A 20,000-nucleotide genomic window follows, 5' to 3' on the forward strand; every position below is an offset into this window, starting at 1 on the left:
GTAGTTTTTCGAGATGGAAGTAATTTTCCATGAATTTGATTTCAAGACCTCAGATTTAGAATTTGAGGTCTCGAAATCAAGCATCTGAAAGCACACAACTTCGTGTGACAAGGGTGTTTTTTTCTTTCATTATTATCTCGCAACTTCGACGACCAATTGAGCTCAAATTTTCAAAGGTTTGTTATTTTATGCATAAGTTGAGATACACCAAGTGAGAAGACTGGTCTTTGACAATTACCAATAGTGTCCAGAGTCTTTAAGCTTTACTTATAGACGTCGGCACAGTTTCATAACTACTGTTAACAGTAAGCATTGCTCTATTAATGCATGCTGATTTGTCAGCTGTTCTATAAAGCAGATACATGTAAGAGTGATCAAACATTTTGAATGCACACAATTATGTTGTTGGCTTTTGAAATACACTTGTGAAACGCGAGAAAGGGAGGGTATGAATTAAAGATTAATACTGAAAAATGCTTCAAAGAAAGATATTAACTCCTGGTTTATATGTTGTAATCAATATTCTTATTTCTCTTATATATTAATATCAATAACCATAGTGCAACCAAAATGTACGCACTTATGGAGCAATGACGTTTCATTGTAGGTTGGGGCTCACTAAGCCCCCAAAAGCACATATATTTATGGCTTAACTATTATCCAATGTAGGGTGGAGTCGCGAGGGCAACCAATATATGCTGCACTCATAATGTGGAAAATATGAATATTCGCAATGAATTGCGATTGGTTGGGACATATTTTTTGGGTCGCCCTTGGTCATCCCTCGATCTCTCCTTAATAATACTTTACGAATATTTTACAAATGCTTACCTACACTTGCCAATTGCTTGCGCATGCCTTACGAATAGCTAACGAATGTTGGCAATGCTCAGCCACACTTTTCAAATTGCTTACCACTGCTTACGAAAATTTTCTTTGCAACATTCGCTGAAATTTACCTTTAGCTGATTGTTGTTTTGTTTACCTTAAAAACTAACTGATCATTGTTTTTTTATTTTAGGAATGAGTCTGTTGCTGAGAAGATGGTGAGTAACTGGTTGACGTTCCTCCTGTATAACTTCATCAAGGATACAGCGGGGGAACCACTCTTCAAGCTCTTCATTGCAATTAAACAGCAGATGGAGAAGGGACCGGTAGATGCAATCACTGGGGAAGCTCGTTATGGTTTGAGTGAAGTCAAGGTCATCAGGCAACAGATCAATTACACTGTTATGGTGAGTCACATTATAGACCATTGCGTCCTCCTTTGTTTGTGACCTGTTGGTATTAAATACATACATTTGGTAATCACTCGTAAAGACACTGGACACTATTAGTAATTGGCAAAGACCAGTCTTCTCACTTCGTGTATCTCAACATATGCATAAAATGACAAACCTGTGAAAATTTGAGCTCAATTGGTCATCGGAATTGCGAGATAATAATGAAAGAAAGATAACCTTGTCACACGAAGTTGTGTGATTTCAGATGCTTGATTTCGAGACCTCAAGTTCTAAATCTGAGGTCTCTAAACCAAATTCGTGGAAAATTACTTCTTTCTCAAAAACTACGTTATGTGGGAGGGAATCATTTCTCACAGAGTTTTATTTTATCAATAGCTCCCCATTACTCGTGACCAAGTAAGGTTTTATGCTAATAAATATTTTGAGTAGTTACCAATAGCGTCCACTGCCTTTAAAATTAATGGCAATAAAAACTATTGCAGCTTTCGTTGTAGTATAAAGCATTTCAAGAAAACATTCCACTTTTAAGTATGAGAGGTTTGCGGTAACACCATAGGATTATCTATTTTGAGTGGTGGTCCTGAAAAGAAACTTTTCAGAACCACCACTACTCGGAAGAGATATTCACAAGGTGTTACCCCAAACCTCTCATAGTTATATATCCACCATGCACAGTTTCAAATCCTACTCGTGTGTATACCGCATACCTGGTTGTCAGACTCGACAATATAGAAATCGTGTAACTGAAAGACGGACACAAAATAACGTTCACTCGACACGAATTAAACTTCAAATATTCTTATTAAATAAACCTTAGGGGTATTTACAATATTTACAACATAATCAAGGTATAAACTGAAATGATGGCTTCCGGACTTTCGGGTCGCCAGTAACTATTGGTTGTATTAGCTCACAACATCGGATAAACTTATAAATAATATGCTTTACAGAATGGTTCTTGTGCTCCTTCTCACATCAAGGTCTAATTATCGCACAACAGTTACAATAAATAAATCAATGTATAATCGTCTCTCTTTGTGCGTCACTTCTCAACTTATAAGCAACGTAAAACAAACAAATAATCTACGAATCGGGTTCTGCCAATCTGGCCCCAAGCCTTAAGTTTCACTAACTGGACCAACTTAAGCTTTCATAAATTAACAATGTTCAAAATAATCGTTGCGTCGTTAAAAACCTTCACCGGCGGCGGACCTCCGTCTTGCGGGTGAATCCCAATTATAGCGCCACACTCTTGTGTCCCTGCCGTGGTCGTCCTTGCGATCCAGACTTGGGGTACGGTGAGAGGGGTAGCTGATTCCAGGGGTTAAATGGTCATGGTAATTAATTGGAGAGGAGTCTTTGGCGTCACACTGCCGTTGCTGTAGAGATTGGTCAACTCTGACGTACACGAAGGTGGCTCTCGGCCATAACTTTGGCTGACCGGCCCAATACTGATACGGTGGCTGTATCCACTCGCCTGCTGTTTGGTCGGCAACCCTAACATTCACATTCAACACGTCCTCTCTCCTCAAGCTCACATTGCTTTTTAACTTTCACCACACATTCTCACACTCCACATTAACTTTCCTTTATCCAACTGTTTCAATGCAAAAATACAAAGGCATTTGCCAAAAAAGGAAGGGGGGGTTCTTAATTACCATGACCATAGTTAACTAAGGGTGGCACGCAAAGTATGCCTACATAACATAGCTTAACAGGGCGTTTCCTGCGCAGTCGATGCATATGACGTGACAGAAATGCGGCACTGCGCGAAATATCTACAAACCGCAGGTTTGGGGAATTTACACTATGTCAGATCGAGAAAAGTAACAATAAAACAATTACAAACAAATTATCAACAATCGACTCTGACACTGGTGTCTGATTTCTTTCCCATTGTTGTTGTTTTTAAATGATGTTATTATTATTGTTTACTTAGCATTCACTGGATATGGTCTTGTTTTGTTTACATTGTCTTTACTTTTATTGATATTTTATATTTGAGTGGAGTTTTTCCTGTTTGAATCTTTAGATGATCAATGCCATCGGTCTTGGGAAGGATCCTCAGATGGTACAGGTCAAGGTGCTGGACTACGACACAATCTTCCAAGTCAAAGAGAAGATTCTAGATGCCTTGTGCAAGACAACACCCTACAGTCTCCGACCGCCTAAAGATGAATTAGATCTAGGTAGGTTCTCAAGTCCAGTTTATTCAGTTATTTATTGGTCACATGGTCAAAAAAAAGGAAACTAACAAAAATTGTAAGATACAAGAACGACTTAAGAAGTCAAAAATATATGACACTGTTACGTGTACATTCACATTGAAAAAAACCTTCTGAGTTCTAATTATATCTGGTGAAGTCTAAGACTTGGCCTGGACCAGAACCGAACAGAGATTGTTGCTTGAGAAATGAAGTTCCCTGACAAAAACTAGACAGGTTTACTGCATCGCAGGAACAAAATGTGTAATTACATGATATGTTGTATAGTAAGCATGTTACAGCTACCAACTCATGCAAGCTCGTTGTATAGTAAGCATGTTACAGCTACCAACTCATGCAAGCTCGTATATATACAAGCATATACGCCTGCAACTGTGGACCTCCTATTGTCTCTCTTTTGTTTATACTCCTAACCTATTTGCAACAGCTCTCATTGATTTTATATAAGTTTTCCAACTGTGGACCTTTCCCGCACCCTGGACCCTATTGTCTGTCATAGGTCCCCGGTTGGAATGTGTTTAATGTTTTACATGTACCTACTCTCCATGATTCTGCAGAAAGTTTCCCTGAAATTAAAACCAATCTGTCCATGTTGTGATGAAAAAGTTGAAAATCTCCCTGATTGTGGGGACTTTGAATTTATTATGTTTAATGTATTTCTTAATGTCTCCTCGATTCATAAAAATCTTTCCTATTTAAGTTTTCTCCATGATAAATAGGTTTTGCTAAAAGTTCATAAATCAATGCATTACCTCTCACACTCTTCCTTCACACAGTTGTTTTATATTCAATAGGTCACAGGTATCCGTCTCTGTGTCTCACGGACCTCCATTTGTCGCTCCAGACAATCATTGGTTCCCAACAGTATTCATACCTTTAAAGCTTCCGCTCAGAGGGGCATTAATTTATAGTGTGTTTGTTGCCTCACCTTGCCTACTGAGCTCGCCGGTCAACCCCAGATCTCCTGTACTTTTTATCCTTTGTTTGTGTCTTTTTATCTTATGATGTGCTGGGGTTTTTTTTGGTTATGATACTTGTAGTACTTTGATGTTCAGTGTGTATATTGGGTTTTGTTTTGTATTTGAATGTTAGACTTTTACTGTGCGTTGTACTCTATGCCTTTATATTGTATAAATTATATCATTGGTTTTCCACCCATTTGACAGTGTAAATTGTATAATGTGGTTTTTGTTTAAAGTGTGTGTCATAAATGATATGTACCTGTATCTATCCATCTACAGTTGTATCTATCTATTGTTGTACAAAATCTCCAAGATGCAAATGTTGGCAGCTCTGCTATGTTTAACTTTGCAAAGTTTTCTTTGCTGAGTGAGACCGTGTGTTTAGAGGATGCTTCACCAATGATGATATTAATGACAAAGTGTTTGTTGATGGTTTGAACAGAGTGGAGAAGTGGAGAAGATGGTCGTATGTTACTTCAAGATGATGACGACAAGACGGAAGGAGAATGGAAAAGACTCAATATGCTTCGGAATTACTCTGGGGTAAGTTGTCAAGTCACCTTACTAATTGCAGTGCTAAAAATATATTTTTTTATTTAGGAAATCAAACTGTGTGATTAGGTTTAACCAGTTTAACCTCTTCCCCCCCCCCCTTTTTTTCCACCAAGTTAATACTCCTAGCTTTTTGTTAGACTTCTTCCCTATTTGTGGTGAATTATTATCCCAGAGTGGTTTGTCCCAGTTTCGGAATAAATTACAACACAATACAATTAATAAAATGAACAGAAAGATAAAAACACGGCCATTCAAGCGAAGGTTCCGTCACTTGGTGTATTACCTCTTTCAGTAACTGCAAGCGTAACATTTTCTGACGTTTCAGTTCCATGGTCAAATGTTTGTATTACTAATAAGCTTGATTACTTTCTTCATTTGACAGATTAAAGATGGTGCAACAATAGCATTGGTTCCAAAACAGGGCTTCACCATGTCAGCTTTCTCAAACTCTAGAGGCAGTAAGTTATAAAGCCCCCCCTCCTCCTCCTATCAACCAACACATACACACAAATGTGTAATGACCTCAAGTTTTGAATCCTCCTTTGTTCGATGTCTTAGACCCTAATATTTTCCTCTGTGACAGCAATTGACCGATCCATTAGGCTCCGCCCACGACGCACGTGTGAGCAAGAACACGTGAGCCTCTCCAATGCCTTTCTGCACAACTCTGCCACACGCGCCAAGCATACGCACACGCATGTCGGACCTTATTTGTCGGACCTTCGTTGCGTTGTGATTGTTAAATGCTATGGTCAATTTCCGTAACACTGATCTCCACATTTTTAGATTTTTTGATTCCCATACCCTCATTCCCAATAAGTGTACATTTAATACTGGCATTTTTAGGCACACATTTTGTAATCACATTTATGACTCCTGGAGCGAAGTTCCTTCTGACCTCAGAGGTTTGTAAATGATTTCTCATATTGGCCTCCATGACCACTCCCTCACTAGTGACCACTCCCTCACTAGTGACCTGTAATTTGGGTACAGAATTTTTCTCTTTTACCATCTTGCATACGTACATAGCAAATATGGTATGTTAAATTATCTTTACAATTAACATAAATTGTACACTTTTTGTTGTTATTTATTTTCCTTTTTAACTCACACAAGTGTTGCTGTTATCATTCACGCTGGTCTTTAATGTTGGAATATTTGTGATATCCTATATTTGTGTTTTTACATTTCTTCTTTAGTGAGCTTGCCTACAGCCAATAGCCCCGCCCGTTCAATGACCACACCCATGCTGGCAGCAGACACGGATATAAATGGCGCTAAACTCTGGCATTTAGTCAAACAATCAGATTCGGAATATCATAAATCTGGTGACAAAGACCACAAGATGTTGGCTGAGATCTATCTGCCCCGATTATTAACCACCAAGGTTAGTTCAACAATTTTTATGTATTTTGGTTTTTTATTCATTCATTCATCTTATAGAACAACATCATTGAGCATTTATTACAGGGAGTGTAAAGTTGTGGTTTTTAAATTAAATGAAAATTTTTGCTAATTTGTTTTTAACAAACCAAGAAGAAATTTGGGCTTGGTTTCATAAATAATTACACAAGATCTTAAGAGTGAATCCATCTTAACTGTTACAGCCAGTGGACAGACACTATGGGTAAATACTCAAAATAATGTTTAGCATAAAAAACTTAATGGAGAGCTGTTGATAGTATAAAACATTGTGAGAAACGGCTCCCTCTGAAGTAACGTAGTTTTTGAGAAAGGAGTAATTTTCCACAAATTTGATTTTAATTTTGAAATTAAGCAACTGAAAGCACACAACGTTTTGTAATCAGGGTGTTTTTTCTTTCATTATTATCTCGCAACTTCGATGACCAATTGAGCTCAAATTTTCACAGGTTTGTTATTTAATGCATATGTTGAGATCCACCAAGTGAGAAGACTGGTCTTTGACAATTACCAATAGTGTCCAGTGTCTTTAAGATAAGAGTAATGTCGCAATACAAATCACTATGATAGTGCTGTCAACTCATCTTTAGTACTTGATGAATCTTTAGTACTTTGTGAAATCGACTCTTCCAAATGGTAAATGTTACTGAAACTACTTCAGACTGATATTTCTATGTATTTTTTGTAGTTCATGTATAGTTAAACATCTGCACAGTTTTTCAATGTGTATTCCTTCTGCCTATACACATGTATAGGAACTATTTCTATGATGAACAGCAGTGTACATGGGCCCAATTTCATGGCTCTGCGTGCCGTAAGCACAGAATCTGCGCTTACGGAAGCAGGGAATTCTGTGCTTACGGCAAGCGTATTTGGGTTAGCGGCGAATTTGGGCTTCTGCGCATGTGTACTACATGTTACTAGGCATTCTACGCTTACAAGGCTAGCGCAGAAATTCGGCGCTTGCACGTAAGCGGGGAATCATGATCCTAAGCGCAGAATTCGGCGGTAAGCAGAGCCATGAAATTGGGCCCTGTTGATTTGCCTTCAACATGACCACATTTGTTGTTATTTTCTGATTTGGCTATAAACCCCTTGCATTGGCTACCATTGGCTGAGAGTTGTGCGCAGTGCATACAATGCATGCACTTTTCTATACATCAAAGATGGTGGTCAATGACGTCATGTGCAATCCATCTATTATACACAGTTGCTCTTATATAAGAAATTAAAAAAATAACAAACATTGAGCATTTTGTGTTTTTGTTTGTCCACAGGGTGTGTTGCAGTCCTATATAGATGAGTTGTTTGAGATGATCTTCAGTGTCAATCACCGTAGTAACACACTCCCCCTCTGCATCAAGTACTTATTTGATTTCTTAGATGACCAAGCAAGACATCATTGCATCCCAAACCAAGAAGAAGTTGTGCATTCATGGAAGAGCAACAGGTAATTTATGACACCCCTCCCCCCATTCCCACCTGAGATGACAACATTTGTTTTTTTTGTGGGTTTTTTTTCTTCAATTTTCTTCCCCACCATCTAATTTTAACAGAATTTGTCATGTATGTTTCAATCGTGTTTGATCTTGTGTGTTTAAATAGTCATTTCTAATACTTTTTATTGCTGTTCAAGTTTGTTATTTGACATGCTGGAGAGGAGAGCATATTGACAGGAACTTTGATTCTTTTTAGGCGATCCCTCGGGCTTCAGCTGGTTCTCTTTCCTTCCTCTGTATTTTTATCGCTCTTGCTGTATCTTTGAATGGTTTTACCAATGTACATCATTTTACCAATGTGCATTATTGTACATTATTGTATAATCTATTGAATCATGAATGTGCATTTACATGTATACAGAGCTCTTAGCCCTCCCTGATTCTGCAGACAGTCCCCACCAACAACAAAAATCTGTCCACGTTCTGATGATCAAAATTTCAAATCTCCCTGATTATTGAAACTCTTTCTTCGTCCTGTTGGATGAATGCTAAATATTGTCCTGATTGTTGTACGAGATCTCCATGATTACAAGATGCAAATGTTGGCAGCTCGCTGATGTATAATTGTATCCTATTTTTTTTTTTCTTCTTAGTTTTCAATCTCAATCAATTCCAGTTTTCTGTGTTTTTATAAATTTTTATTAATGTATGTTATTTTTTTAAATTTTATCCATTTTTTATTGCATATGTCATATCTTGTAGTTCTTCATTGTGATAACTTTTACCTTTGCTACTTTATATTTTAGCAGACACTTTTGCTATTTTATATTTCTATCCTATACTTTGTTGGTATACATTTTTATGAGATACTTTTTCTATTTTGTGTTTTTATCAGAGTGATAATATTATGTATTGTTTTTTTATCTGGCTGATCCAGATTTTTTTTAAATTTATTGTCTTTGTAATACTTGGTGTTTTATTTTGTCATTTTGAGTATAAACAATGTGATACTATGATCATGTTTTGTGTTTTTAGATTTAAAAAGATATATTATTTAATTAATTAAGAAAGGGAATAGGCCTACAATGTGAGGAGGCACATATTGCTGAAAGACCATAGCAGTAACACAGGGGCAAGCCCCTTCTCTTAAAAATAAGTGCACTAGGTTCTTTAATGAGCATTACACATCACACATGACCAGCAGCTTTATTTTCTTATCTAAATGACAAACCAATGATTGTTAAGTGTATTACTTATAAACAGGGCCCAATTTCATAGAGCTGCTGACGTACAAACAAATTAGCTAAGCACAACAAAATTTTGCTTGCCAGAAGAAGGTTACCAGCCAAGCAGCCAATTGAGCCAGTTTGTGACTGGTATGCGGCTTATTTCTTCTCAACAGAAAATTGTTAAGCATTATTTTCTGCTTAAGCAGCTCAATGAAATTGGTGCCAGGTGTAGAACCCAAACCCGTTATCTGACAATGCTAGAATCACTAGAACACTCCACCCAATAGGCCTACTCATTGAAGTCATGTATATTTGGTATATTTTTTAATATGTAAACTATTTTTGTATGTAAATTATTTTTGTATAAATTTTAGTTTTTACTGTAATTTGGCCATAAACGGAACTATCTATCTAACTATCTAATGTATGATAACACGCTTTTGTACTGTATATTGATACTAGTTTTTTCTGATTGTGATTTCTTCCCTTGTAGTCTTCCTCTGCGTTTCTGGGTGAATCTCATCAAGAATCCCGATATCATTTTTGATATCTACAAGTCTGAGACGGTGGATGCTTGCCTATCAATCATTGGTCAGACTCTAATGGACTCATGTTCAGTCTCAGACCACCCTTTGACTAAGGATTCTCCCTCCAGTAGACTACTCTATGCCAAAGACATACCTCGCTACAAGGAATGGGTCTCTAGGTAATTACAATGTTCATTGAAAATGTACTATCTCTTTATACCAGTGTTAGGCCGAGTAAAAAAAGAAACATGTTTAGCATCCGGGTTTCTCAAAAAAAAGGAAGGAGGAGGGTTTTTTTTTTTTTTTTTTTTTCAAGATGGCCTCCATTCTTTTTAAAATGTCAAACATCTATTGTTTTTATCTACTGCTCAAACACACAATACATAAATGAAATATTTTGGTCAAGACATTCAGACCAGACATTCAGATTGTTTTAGCTGGGATCGTTTAAAATAACCTTTTTCATTAAAAGAAAAAATGTACATAAACAAATAAAATAAAAAATAAACTGTAAAAGGAGGCGCCCTCTAAAAAGGAAGCGGGCGGGGACGCTAGACATATATCTTTTTTACTTGGCCTTAAGGCACTGCACAGGCAACAAGTTCCAGGCAATCTCAAAAGAGAAAAAAACTTTCACATGTTAATTTCCACATAATTGTCTTGGGGACAGTAAGATAGTATTAGAAAAATGTCTGCTGTATACTGCCGAAGGGTCTATGTACTTGTTCCTTACACAAAACACAATGTCCACAGATTTACATTAAACTTTCACAGTTTGAAGATAATGATAGTAGAAAGCTTCCCTTGAAATTTTACTTACTGAGGTGCTGTAGTTTTTGAGAAATGAGTTAAACAAATAATTTTTGTCTCAGTTTTAGCATGTAAAAACCTATTAACCAGTTATGCTATGATTATGGTATAATACCATAACTGGTTAATGGGATTTTACATGTTAAAATTATTTTGTGACTAGTTTTACTCGTTTCTCAAAAACTACAAAACCTTAGTTAGTAATATTTGAAGGGGAGCTTTCTACTATCATTATCGTCAAATCCTGTAAGTTTAATGTAAATCTGTGGACATTTTGAAAAGTACCCAAATCCTTTTACATGCAGTGCAGATGGTTGCCTGCAAATTGCCTGTAAGCATTGCCTCTGCTTGAAAGACTCTGCTAGGGCCAAAACGTCAGCCCAAATTTATTTTGGTTGGTAACAGCTAATTCTATTTTGTTTGCCTTTTTTGTGTGACAGCTATTACAATGACATCAAGAATTACCCCGCTGTCAGTGATCAAGACATGAGTGCAATGCTAGCTGAACATTCCGTTAGGCATCAGTACGACTTCCACTCAAAGAGCGCCCTCAATGAGTTATACTTCAACTATGCACAACCGTACAAGAGACCGGTAAGTTTCCATTCAATGTGTAGCCAGTCAGTGCTTCTGAAATTTAAACATCTTGAAAGTGTAGCAATTTTTTTTTAAAATAAGTTTTGGGGCATTAGACCAAAGATTGTTTTTGTACATCCGTCTTAGTAAATGAATTTGTATTTTAAATATCTTGTATCAATATAAACCACAAGGGAAACTGACTGGGTAAATTTGTAAATGATTTTTGGGGTTGAACAAAGAATTGACTAGAGTGGGATTCGAACCAACGACCTCCAGATTAACGTGCCGGCGCTCTACCAACTGAGCTATCTAGCCCTATATTGGCGGTGTCCCTATTTTGTCAATATCTTTGTTCGGGGGTGCCAGTCAGAAGCCATACAACCGTTAACTGCCGTGTAGCCAGGGATCTTTGTTCAACCCCAAAAATCATTTACAAATTTACCCAGTCAGTTTCCCTTGTGGTTTATATTGATATCTGAAACAAAAAGTCGCATCCCCTTAAGGTGATCCCCTAGCTGCCGCTTCCCAGGTTGTATCGTAATTTGGGTGTGATCCCTGGCTACACGGCAGTTAACGGTTGTATGGCTTCTGACTGGCACCCCCGAACAAAGATATTGACAAAATAGGGACACCGCCAATATAGGGCTAGATAGCTCAGTTGGTAGAGCGCCGGCACGTTAATCCGGAGGTCGTTGGTTCGAATCCCACTCTAGTCAATTCTTTGTTCAACCCCAAAAATCATTTAAATATCTTGTGTTAAAGACACTGGACACCTTTGGTAATTGTCTAAGACCAGTCTTCTCACTTGGTGTATCTCAACATATGCATAAAATAATAAACCTGTGAAAATTTGAGCTCAATTGGTACTCGAAGTTGCGAGATATTAATGAAAGAAAAAAACACCCTTGTCGCACCATGGTCACACGAAGTTTCAGATGCTTGATTTCGAGACATCAAATTCTAAATCCGAGGTCTCGAAATCAAATTTCTTGGAAAATTACTTCTTTCTTGAAAACTAAGTCACTTCAGAGAGAGCCATTTCTCACAATGTTTTATACTATCAACCTCTTCCCATTACTCGTTACCAAGTAAGTTTTTATGCTAAAAATTATATTAAGTTGTTACCAATAGTGTCCACTTCCTTTAAACAAATGTTAATTTAATCAATAGAATTGAATTGATTAAGATTGATTTCTTGGTGTTTGTTATCTTAGATTGTGGAGGCCCTGGAGGAGAATGAGTACAACAATCTTGCTGAAAAGTTTGACAAGCTGTGTGAAGATCTCAACAACACCTTATAAGAAATAGGTAGGTTTTATATTAGGTATCAGTGAATGAACCAAGCAGTCTGGTCTGCTTATGCAACTTTAATCGTTTCGTTTCATCACATTATTAATTTGTTCACCAAAGTTTTTTTTCGTTTTTTTTTTTCAAATTGTGTTTCCAAACGTTTTGTTAATTTATTTAACTTTGTGAAAAGAAAACAAATGTCAAAGCTTAATTTTCAAAATATGGAAGTTTGAAGTCAATTGTTGATATTTTTATTGTTCTATATCTGATAGATATTTTGACCCTAATCATGCCAAAGGAGGGATGAATCATGATGGAACAAACTGAAACTAGACTAGAATGTTCTTCAAGTCCATGTATCTATATTCAGTTTACAACAACCTGCAACTGGAATCAACTGGTTGCAACTGGGAAAAACAACCTGGTTGCAACTGGAATAAACTGGTTGCAACTGGAATTAACTGATTGCAACTGGAATCAACTAAGAGGGAGTCAGTTGGAAACTCTCAGTGGACTCTTGTTTGATCAAGAAGGGTTGATTGGTGTAGAATGACGTCTTGGATTAGGACAACCACATTCTGCTTTGATGACAGTGGACTACACAGAAACATTCTACGGTTATGACGATCGGCGGTGAATATGACTGAAGTCCCAGTAGGTTTAGCTGTATTTTCCTCCATAATCAAACATCCATGTGTAAGTTTAGTCACCTACTGTCACTCAGTGTCAGAGCCATTTAATGACTTCTTGGTGACGGTGTTAGTTGGTGATAGTGTCACCTATTGGAATTGGAGTTCAGTGACACTGTTATTCAGTGTCGGCCATGTAATGACTGTGAATTTCTGTTTAGTGACACGGTTAGTTGGTAACAGTGTCACGTTTTTGAATTGTCATTCATAGTCTGTGTCATTGTATTTAATAATTCAGTCAATTTCTCTCAGTGTTTTTGTGACTCAATGGTTTATTTGGTGAACAAATTCTGAATAACGGCTTGTAATTTACTTTTATGCTGAAAAATGATAACATACTCAGTTCAAGGCAGTGCCGAAGTAGTCTGTCGTGATGGTGCTGGTTTGGATTAGAAAACGCTACAATATATAAAATTGAGTGATTGTGTAAATTCAGTTTAATGTCAGCCTTACATCTCACAGTGTTTGCTCAGAGTGTTACATAATTTTTATATCCAAGAAGTCAATCTGAAATGTTAGAATGGTTGCATTTTGTAAATGGTGGTCTATTTCTGTAGGTTGACATAAACTTATAGCACTAGAAGACTTGTGATGTGGACATTATCTCGACGATCTACGGTCATGTTATTTCTTGACTTGTATGTTTAGAATCGTTAGTAACATACCACATAATAGGGTGAGTTTAACGCGGTTGGTAGAGCACCAGATGAAAACCTAGAGGTAGCAGGTTCATATCCCAGTTTGATTAATGCTTCTTTGTTAACCCCCAAATCGTTGGAAATCTTTCTAAAGACAATGCAATATCTCTCCATTTTGAGACTTATTGTATTTCCATCATCTCTGCTTGTTTGATTTTTTCCCCAAATGGTTTAAAAAACTTTCAAACTAGTGTACTGATATCTGCATAATCCATGGCATAGAAGTATTAACAAAATAAGAACATAACAAGCAACACTTCTCACAAAATATAAACTTGGTACGGGATGCTCTGTTAATGCTACAATCTATTGTAGAACAAAATAAAAATATATAGCAATGGATTGATACAGTAAGCCAATGCTATAATATAAGTGACCACACAAGGGCGAGTGGAATACGGAAAAATACAGCGCCTCTGCGTCCCATATCCAACCCTTGTTGGATATGGGACGCAGACGGGCTATATTTTTTCGTATTCCACATATAACAAATTTATCTTCGAGTCTCACATGCAAGGCGCATAGTTTAAAATTTCAGAACGTTATTTCGCGATGAACAGCATGCATGCACTCAAGTTTAGAAATGTAATTTTTGCACTGTCCGTATACGGAGCGGGACGCATTGACACTCCCAATACGCACTGTGTGATAAAAACAGAGGAAGTATGTTAAAACACAGAGGAAGTAGTATATATGTTTTTATCCCCTTAGTAGTTCGAGCATCTGATTGGTGGATTAGCGCGTACTGGAAGATAAACAGAATTAGCTGTTTCAAACTGCTCACCAACCAAAATTACCTAATGGTATAAATGTAAGAAATAGTGGAATGACCTGACGCTTCAACCCTAGCAGAGTATTTCTTGAAGGAAGCCTCTGCTAGGGTTAACTCTTCTAGCATTAAAATATCGATCCATTCATTATTTTTACACTATAAACCTGTGTTAATATCTAGTTGAATTCTTAGACTAATTCAGAGCTTCAAAAAAGCGTTTAAACTGACATACACTACAGAAATACTTTTCATTGAAGCTTCATCGAGTCCATCGACCACCCTCAGGGTTCAGGGATTTTGACTTAAGCAAAGTCTCTCAGTCGGCTTATAAATTCTTGAACATCCGTCATTTTTCTCTCTCAATTTATATATAGTTTTCACTGATGCACACTTTTGTTTTCACAAAGTTCATGTGAAATTTTCTATCCAAGATATTTTTTGGCCTTTATTTTTTGAGTACATGAACATTTTCAGAGGTAAATTTTGCTGAATTTATTTTTGGAAGATTTGAATGTGCTTAAGTAGTGGAGAAATTCAAGTCAAAAAGTTGTATCCTGTGAATAGTAAAGATAAGAGAGATTTTAAAAGTGAATAGTTGCATTTTAGGTAAACAGCTTTCAGTGTATAGACATTCCCTAATTCCTTGTATTGTATTAAAATGTTTTAGCCGCATATCAAACGTGCAGAGTTTTAAACAAATCTAATAAATAAATAAACTAGGCCTTAACTTTACGAAATGAAATCATGATTGTATCATTAGAGTAAGACGATTATTAAATATGTACTTGATATATACGTATAGGGACATTGTACAGATTTAATTGTGTGATTTAAAGGGGTTTGGGGTTTGTTTTTTTCAGGAGGTTTCTCTAAGATCATGTTGGCGTTTTCTGAAAGTTCTACAGAGATGATGCAATTGTTATATATTAATATGAAGACAGTGTTTTATGCTGTGTTAGATACTAGAGTAGTTTGCCTACTAGCTCATTGAACTCAAGCTGTGATTTCACATGTGAAGTAAATCCAGTTTGATAACGTGGTTGTAGCTGATGCTTAATGATGGATTGATTCTAACCTTCATGTCATCATAAAGCCTGTATACATTAGTGGGACTCTTCAATTCAAACTAAAACTGGGTAATCGTGAGCAAAATTGAATAAGCTGTTGCAAACTGCGTAATGAACAAACAGAACCTATGGTGTATAAAATAAATAGTTAATGGCCTGATGTTTCGACCCTAGCAGAGTCCTTCTCAAAGTCTCCCCAGAAAGACTCTGCTAGGGCGGAAGCGTCCGACTACTAAATATTTTTATTTTATGTGTAATAAATTCTATGGATGTACACATGGTTTCATGATTCACAACAGGCGCCAATGTTTAGCTTCTTGAAACCAAAGAGCAATTTCTTGAATCAATGCATTTTCAAAGTTGTTAAAATCACAAGTAAATGAATTGTGTTCTTAAAATTGTATAAATACTTGTTGGAAGTTTACCCAAGGTGTATACAGGCTTTGTAATGAGTGTATTTTGACGAGAATTATAAATATGTTGCGACAATTTAGCTTGTAGTCATGTAGCAACCATCGATTGTAAAAAAAACAAAAAAACAATAATTTTTACTAATTTGGCTGTATATTCCCCCCAAAAAGATGTAAATTTCTTGTTTTTGTCACTTATGTTGCATATACAGACCAAGTCTGACTTCGCTCTCTGTGTTTTTTTTTCTATTAATCTTCGTCTTGTTATCTCCTTTTCTGTTTGCAAGAATGTAGAGTTAGAATCCAGAGTTTATTGTCTTTCAGTTGTGTGGTTTCTTGTTAAGATGATATCAGTAAGCAATAATATTAATTTTAGTAAACAAAATTTGAAGCTGTAACACTTAAAAGGGGCCCAATCAATGAGTATGCATTTTTTTTTAAAGCTATTTTACCTAATTATGTTCATATAAATGGTATTCTTATACTGACAAAGTTGAATAAACAGGCCATGGTTTGAATATCTTCTGATAAAGACATTGGTGTCGAGCTTGTTTATGCTTCATGCAAAGGCAAAAATCAAAATGACTTTGACATCATGTACTTTATGATGTAAGATTAGATCATGTGGGTTTTGAGTTGTCACACCATGATTGAATCATCAGTATTGGCAAAGCCTTTAATCTTAATATGAAACAATTACTGCACGTTAAATTATGAAGATCTGAACTCAAAAGCTTTATGTTGGCATCTTTTTAAACTTAACATCTTGGAAAAAGATCAGTTATGAAGGTTTTCAGTGGGGCACTTTTGGGACGCTAGATGGCAGCAGACTTACCAGGTAAAATCCATTGTTCTCGGTAATGTGCGAATGCTCTGAACGAAGTAAACAATGGAAATTAACCTGGTAAGTTTGCTGCCACCTAACATTCCAAAGTGTCCTATTGACACCGAGTCTGAAGGAGCTTGCAAGAGAGAGCATGCATCTCAAAAAGATGAGTTGGCGATGAACACCCAGGTCGGGCAGTAGCCCTCATTAATAAACCAGGGGATTAGACATAGATTGATCTTAATACCCAAGTAGATATTTGAAGCTTTGTTCTTTATGCTGTGTAACAATGATGGATGCTTCGTTTCACCCCAAAGAATTCACAATGATTATACCCATTGCAAATATCCTCTGAAAAGTGTCAATGCACATTGTTTTGTTTCTCCTTACTGGGCTTCCACACTTAATTGTTGAAAAAAAAAATTCATTTAATGGGACATCCAGTTTTTACAGAAGCTTGATGTGATCATTAGCATTTTTGTTGTTCTGACCTAAATTATCACAGAAAGACGTATGATTTTGATATTAAAATGTATTGCTTGAAAAAGACACCTTTAACAATCCATAATTAATCATGGAATTCAGTTACAGCTGTAAATCATAGTGATTACATTTTATGGTGTGAGAACTCGCAACAATTTCATTTTACAATTGGGGCCAAATTTCATAGAGCTGCTAAAGCATAAATAGTTGCTAAGCACAACAAAAGTTATGCTAACCAGGACTAGGTTACCAGCTAAAATACCATGTCACCAGTACCAAATGTTAACAGGTATCCTGCTTGTTTGTTCTTATCGTAGAAAAATGTTCACCAACATTTTCTGCTTTAGCAACTCTGAAATTGGGCCCTGATGGTGCCTGAGTCTTGGCTTCCAGCGAGTCTCCTTCGCCTGTGGCTGACTCATCTCAGAGTGTCTGTGGGTCCTGCCAGGACTGTTTAACCAATCCGAGAGTAACGTAACTTCGAGACATAGAGATACAAGCCGGCTGCGTTGAGCTTCCGGCTAGGAAGTTTTATTCTTTGTAAAATCATTTGTGTGTTTGAAATTGGTAAACAATAACACTTTTCATTGACGCTGCATGATACTTTGAAGTGAAGAATTAACAAGAAGCGACTATGTATTTTATGATTGCTCAAGTCTGTGCTGTAACGAGTTTATATTGGGTTGTTGTCTAGACTTTGTCAACCTTAAAAAATCTTGATAAGATAATCTGGGAGTTGACATATTCTATTGTGATTGGGAAGACATGTTGGCTTTTTTACTTGTTGACAGCCATATGTAAACATTGTTTGTTTAGGGGGGATGCTGTAGATATATCTATGTGTTGGTGAATACTGGGTAATTGTTACATGCAATAACAACAAGGAGTGTCAACAAGTTAAACTTGTAGGCGGTTCAAGAAGAAATGACTTCTCAAGAACTAGTCTTGTCTAGTGGGCCTCCAGTGTGTGCCGCTGCAATGGGCTTTATATAAATAAAGTTTGGTTGGAAACCCCGGTTGGTTGTAATAAAATGTAGCAACGCTCTGCTTTGTTGTGGATTGCAAAAAAGAAACACAAAAAAAAAAACAGCAACAAGAAGAAAGCTTTCATTAAGAAGTGATTAATTTGGATATCTCCTTGATTGCTAGATGTACATAGGACATAATCACTAATTAAGAGTAAATGTTAACAAGCATTAAATTAATGTGAATTTGTGACCCCAATTTGATCAACCAAATAAGGTTTAACGATCAAATGTGCTTTAAAGGTTTGTCAGCTGTTAGTGTGGCTGTTGCCCATTCTGTTAAGGTCTTGTTACACCAGGACAATTTGTACAGGCAATTTGTGTGGGGTTTACAAACTGCTCTGGGTCCAATTTCATAAAGCTATTAAGCAGAAAATACTGCTTAGCAAATGTCTATGCTAAGCAGAAAATGGGTATGGCACCAGTCACAACAATATAAACTGTATGGACTTTTGGCTGGTAACCAGTTTCTGCTAAGAAATATTCCCTGTGCATAGCTATAGTTTTTGTGCTGATATTAGCTGTATGAAATAAGGCAAATATGAACATTTTTGGCTGCATAAGATGAAACTTGTGACCAGTGTCTTACTAGCTCCATGTAAATTATGTGAACGATTTAATTCAGGGTTTTTTTTCTTTGTGAAGATTGACTTGGTCTTGTCGCCTGTTAATTGTCTCATTTGACATGACCTGTTTGTATGTATGTGTTTTTAATCTTACTTTATAACTTTGTGGTAGTGGTAACATTTAAGTGTAAATTGTGACTGACTTCTTAATATTCATCTTCGAATGCCAAACTTATTTGAACTCTATTTTGTAAATACAAATCAATAATATAGGGTTTTGTTGATAATGCATGTTTTTTTTTATTTGACTGGCTTTGTAGTTTGGTGGTCAGGTTGGTTTGTTATAATCTGGGGTGTGTGTTGCCAGGGCAATGAGTAAAGATTGAATGGTCACCATGAATTATTTGATATGTTAAAAAATATGTTATGATTTTTATGTAAAAAATAATTACAAAAAACAAAGAAAGTTTAATTGAGTCATGATTTGGGTGACTAATAAAGTGTAAGCTTCTATATGCAGCTCTGTAGTGTGTTTGAATCTGGTTATTGATAGGAGTTTGTGAAGGAAGTTTAGACACCTGGGGCTTAAAGACACTGGACACTATTGGTAACTGTCTAAGACCAGTCCTCTCACTTGGTGTCTCACTTTGTGCATCTCATCATATGCATAAAATAATAAACCTGTGAAAATTTGAACTCAATTGGTCGTTGGAAGTTCCGAGATAATAATGGAAGAAAAAAAAACCTTGTCACACGAAGTTGTGTGCTTTCAGATCCTTGATTTCGGGAACTCAAAATCTAATTCTGAGGTCTCAAAATCAGATTCAAATATTTTAGTGGAATGTTTTTTTTTTTTCTCGAAAACTATGTTACTTCAGAGGGAGCCGTTTTTACATTAAGTTTTATACTATCAACAGCTCTCCATTGCTTGTTACAAAGTAAGTTTTTATGCTAGCAATTATTTTGAGTAATTACCAACAGTGTCCACTGCCTTTAATGCACATGATGGTGCTTGACAAGTCTTAGACTGGTCCCCTATCTTTTATCTCCAAGGATAAAGACCCAATGATTTCATTGGATACAATGATTTCATTGTTTAAACGTGATGTGACGTAAGCTTTCCATATATGTGTGTCGATGTGTTAGAGGTGATTTTGTCAGCTGCACGTTCTATCTTCTGCA

The 20,000-nt window shown here is 36.4% G+C and overlaps 1 protein-coding gene across 2 annotated transcripts in view; it reads left to right on the plus strand.

Annotated features, from left to right (window-relative positions):
• Positions 1 to 13,299, plus strand: part of LOC117306761 (plexin-A2-like) — a 90,122-nt gene extending 76,823 nt beyond the window's left edge. For both annotated transcript variants that reach the window (XM_033791255.1, XM_033791256.1), the window contains 10 exons: positions 1,022 to 1,235; positions 3,277 to 3,433; positions 4,874 to 4,974; positions 5,369 to 5,444; positions 6,186 to 6,373; positions 7,686 to 7,858; positions 9,570 to 9,782; positions 10,854 to 11,007; positions 12,207 to 12,300; positions 12,555 to 13,299. In XM_033791255.1, the coding sequence (XP_033647146.1) occupies positions 1,022 to 1,235; positions 3,277 to 3,433; positions 4,874 to 4,974; positions 5,369 to 5,444; positions 6,186 to 6,373; positions 7,686 to 7,858; positions 9,570 to 9,782; positions 10,854 to 11,007; positions 12,207 to 12,293 (1,363 nt within the window). In that variant the 3' untranslated portion in view covers positions 12,294 to 12,300; positions 12,555 to 13,299. The remainder of the gene's footprint in view (positions 1 to 1,021; positions 1,236 to 3,276; positions 3,434 to 4,873; positions 4,975 to 5,368; positions 5,445 to 6,185; positions 6,374 to 7,685; positions 7,859 to 9,569; positions 9,783 to 10,853; positions 11,008 to 12,206; positions 12,301 to 12,554) is intronic.
• The last annotated feature ends 6,701 nt before the right edge of the window (positions 13,300 to 20,000 follow it).

Source organism: Asterias rubens, chromosome 2 (assembly GCF_902459465.1).
Source record: "Asterias rubens chromosome 2, eAstRub1.3, whole genome shotgun sequence".
Lineage (NCBI taxonomy): Eukaryota > Metazoa > Echinodermata > Asteroidea > Forcipulatida > Asteriidae > Asterias > Asterias rubens.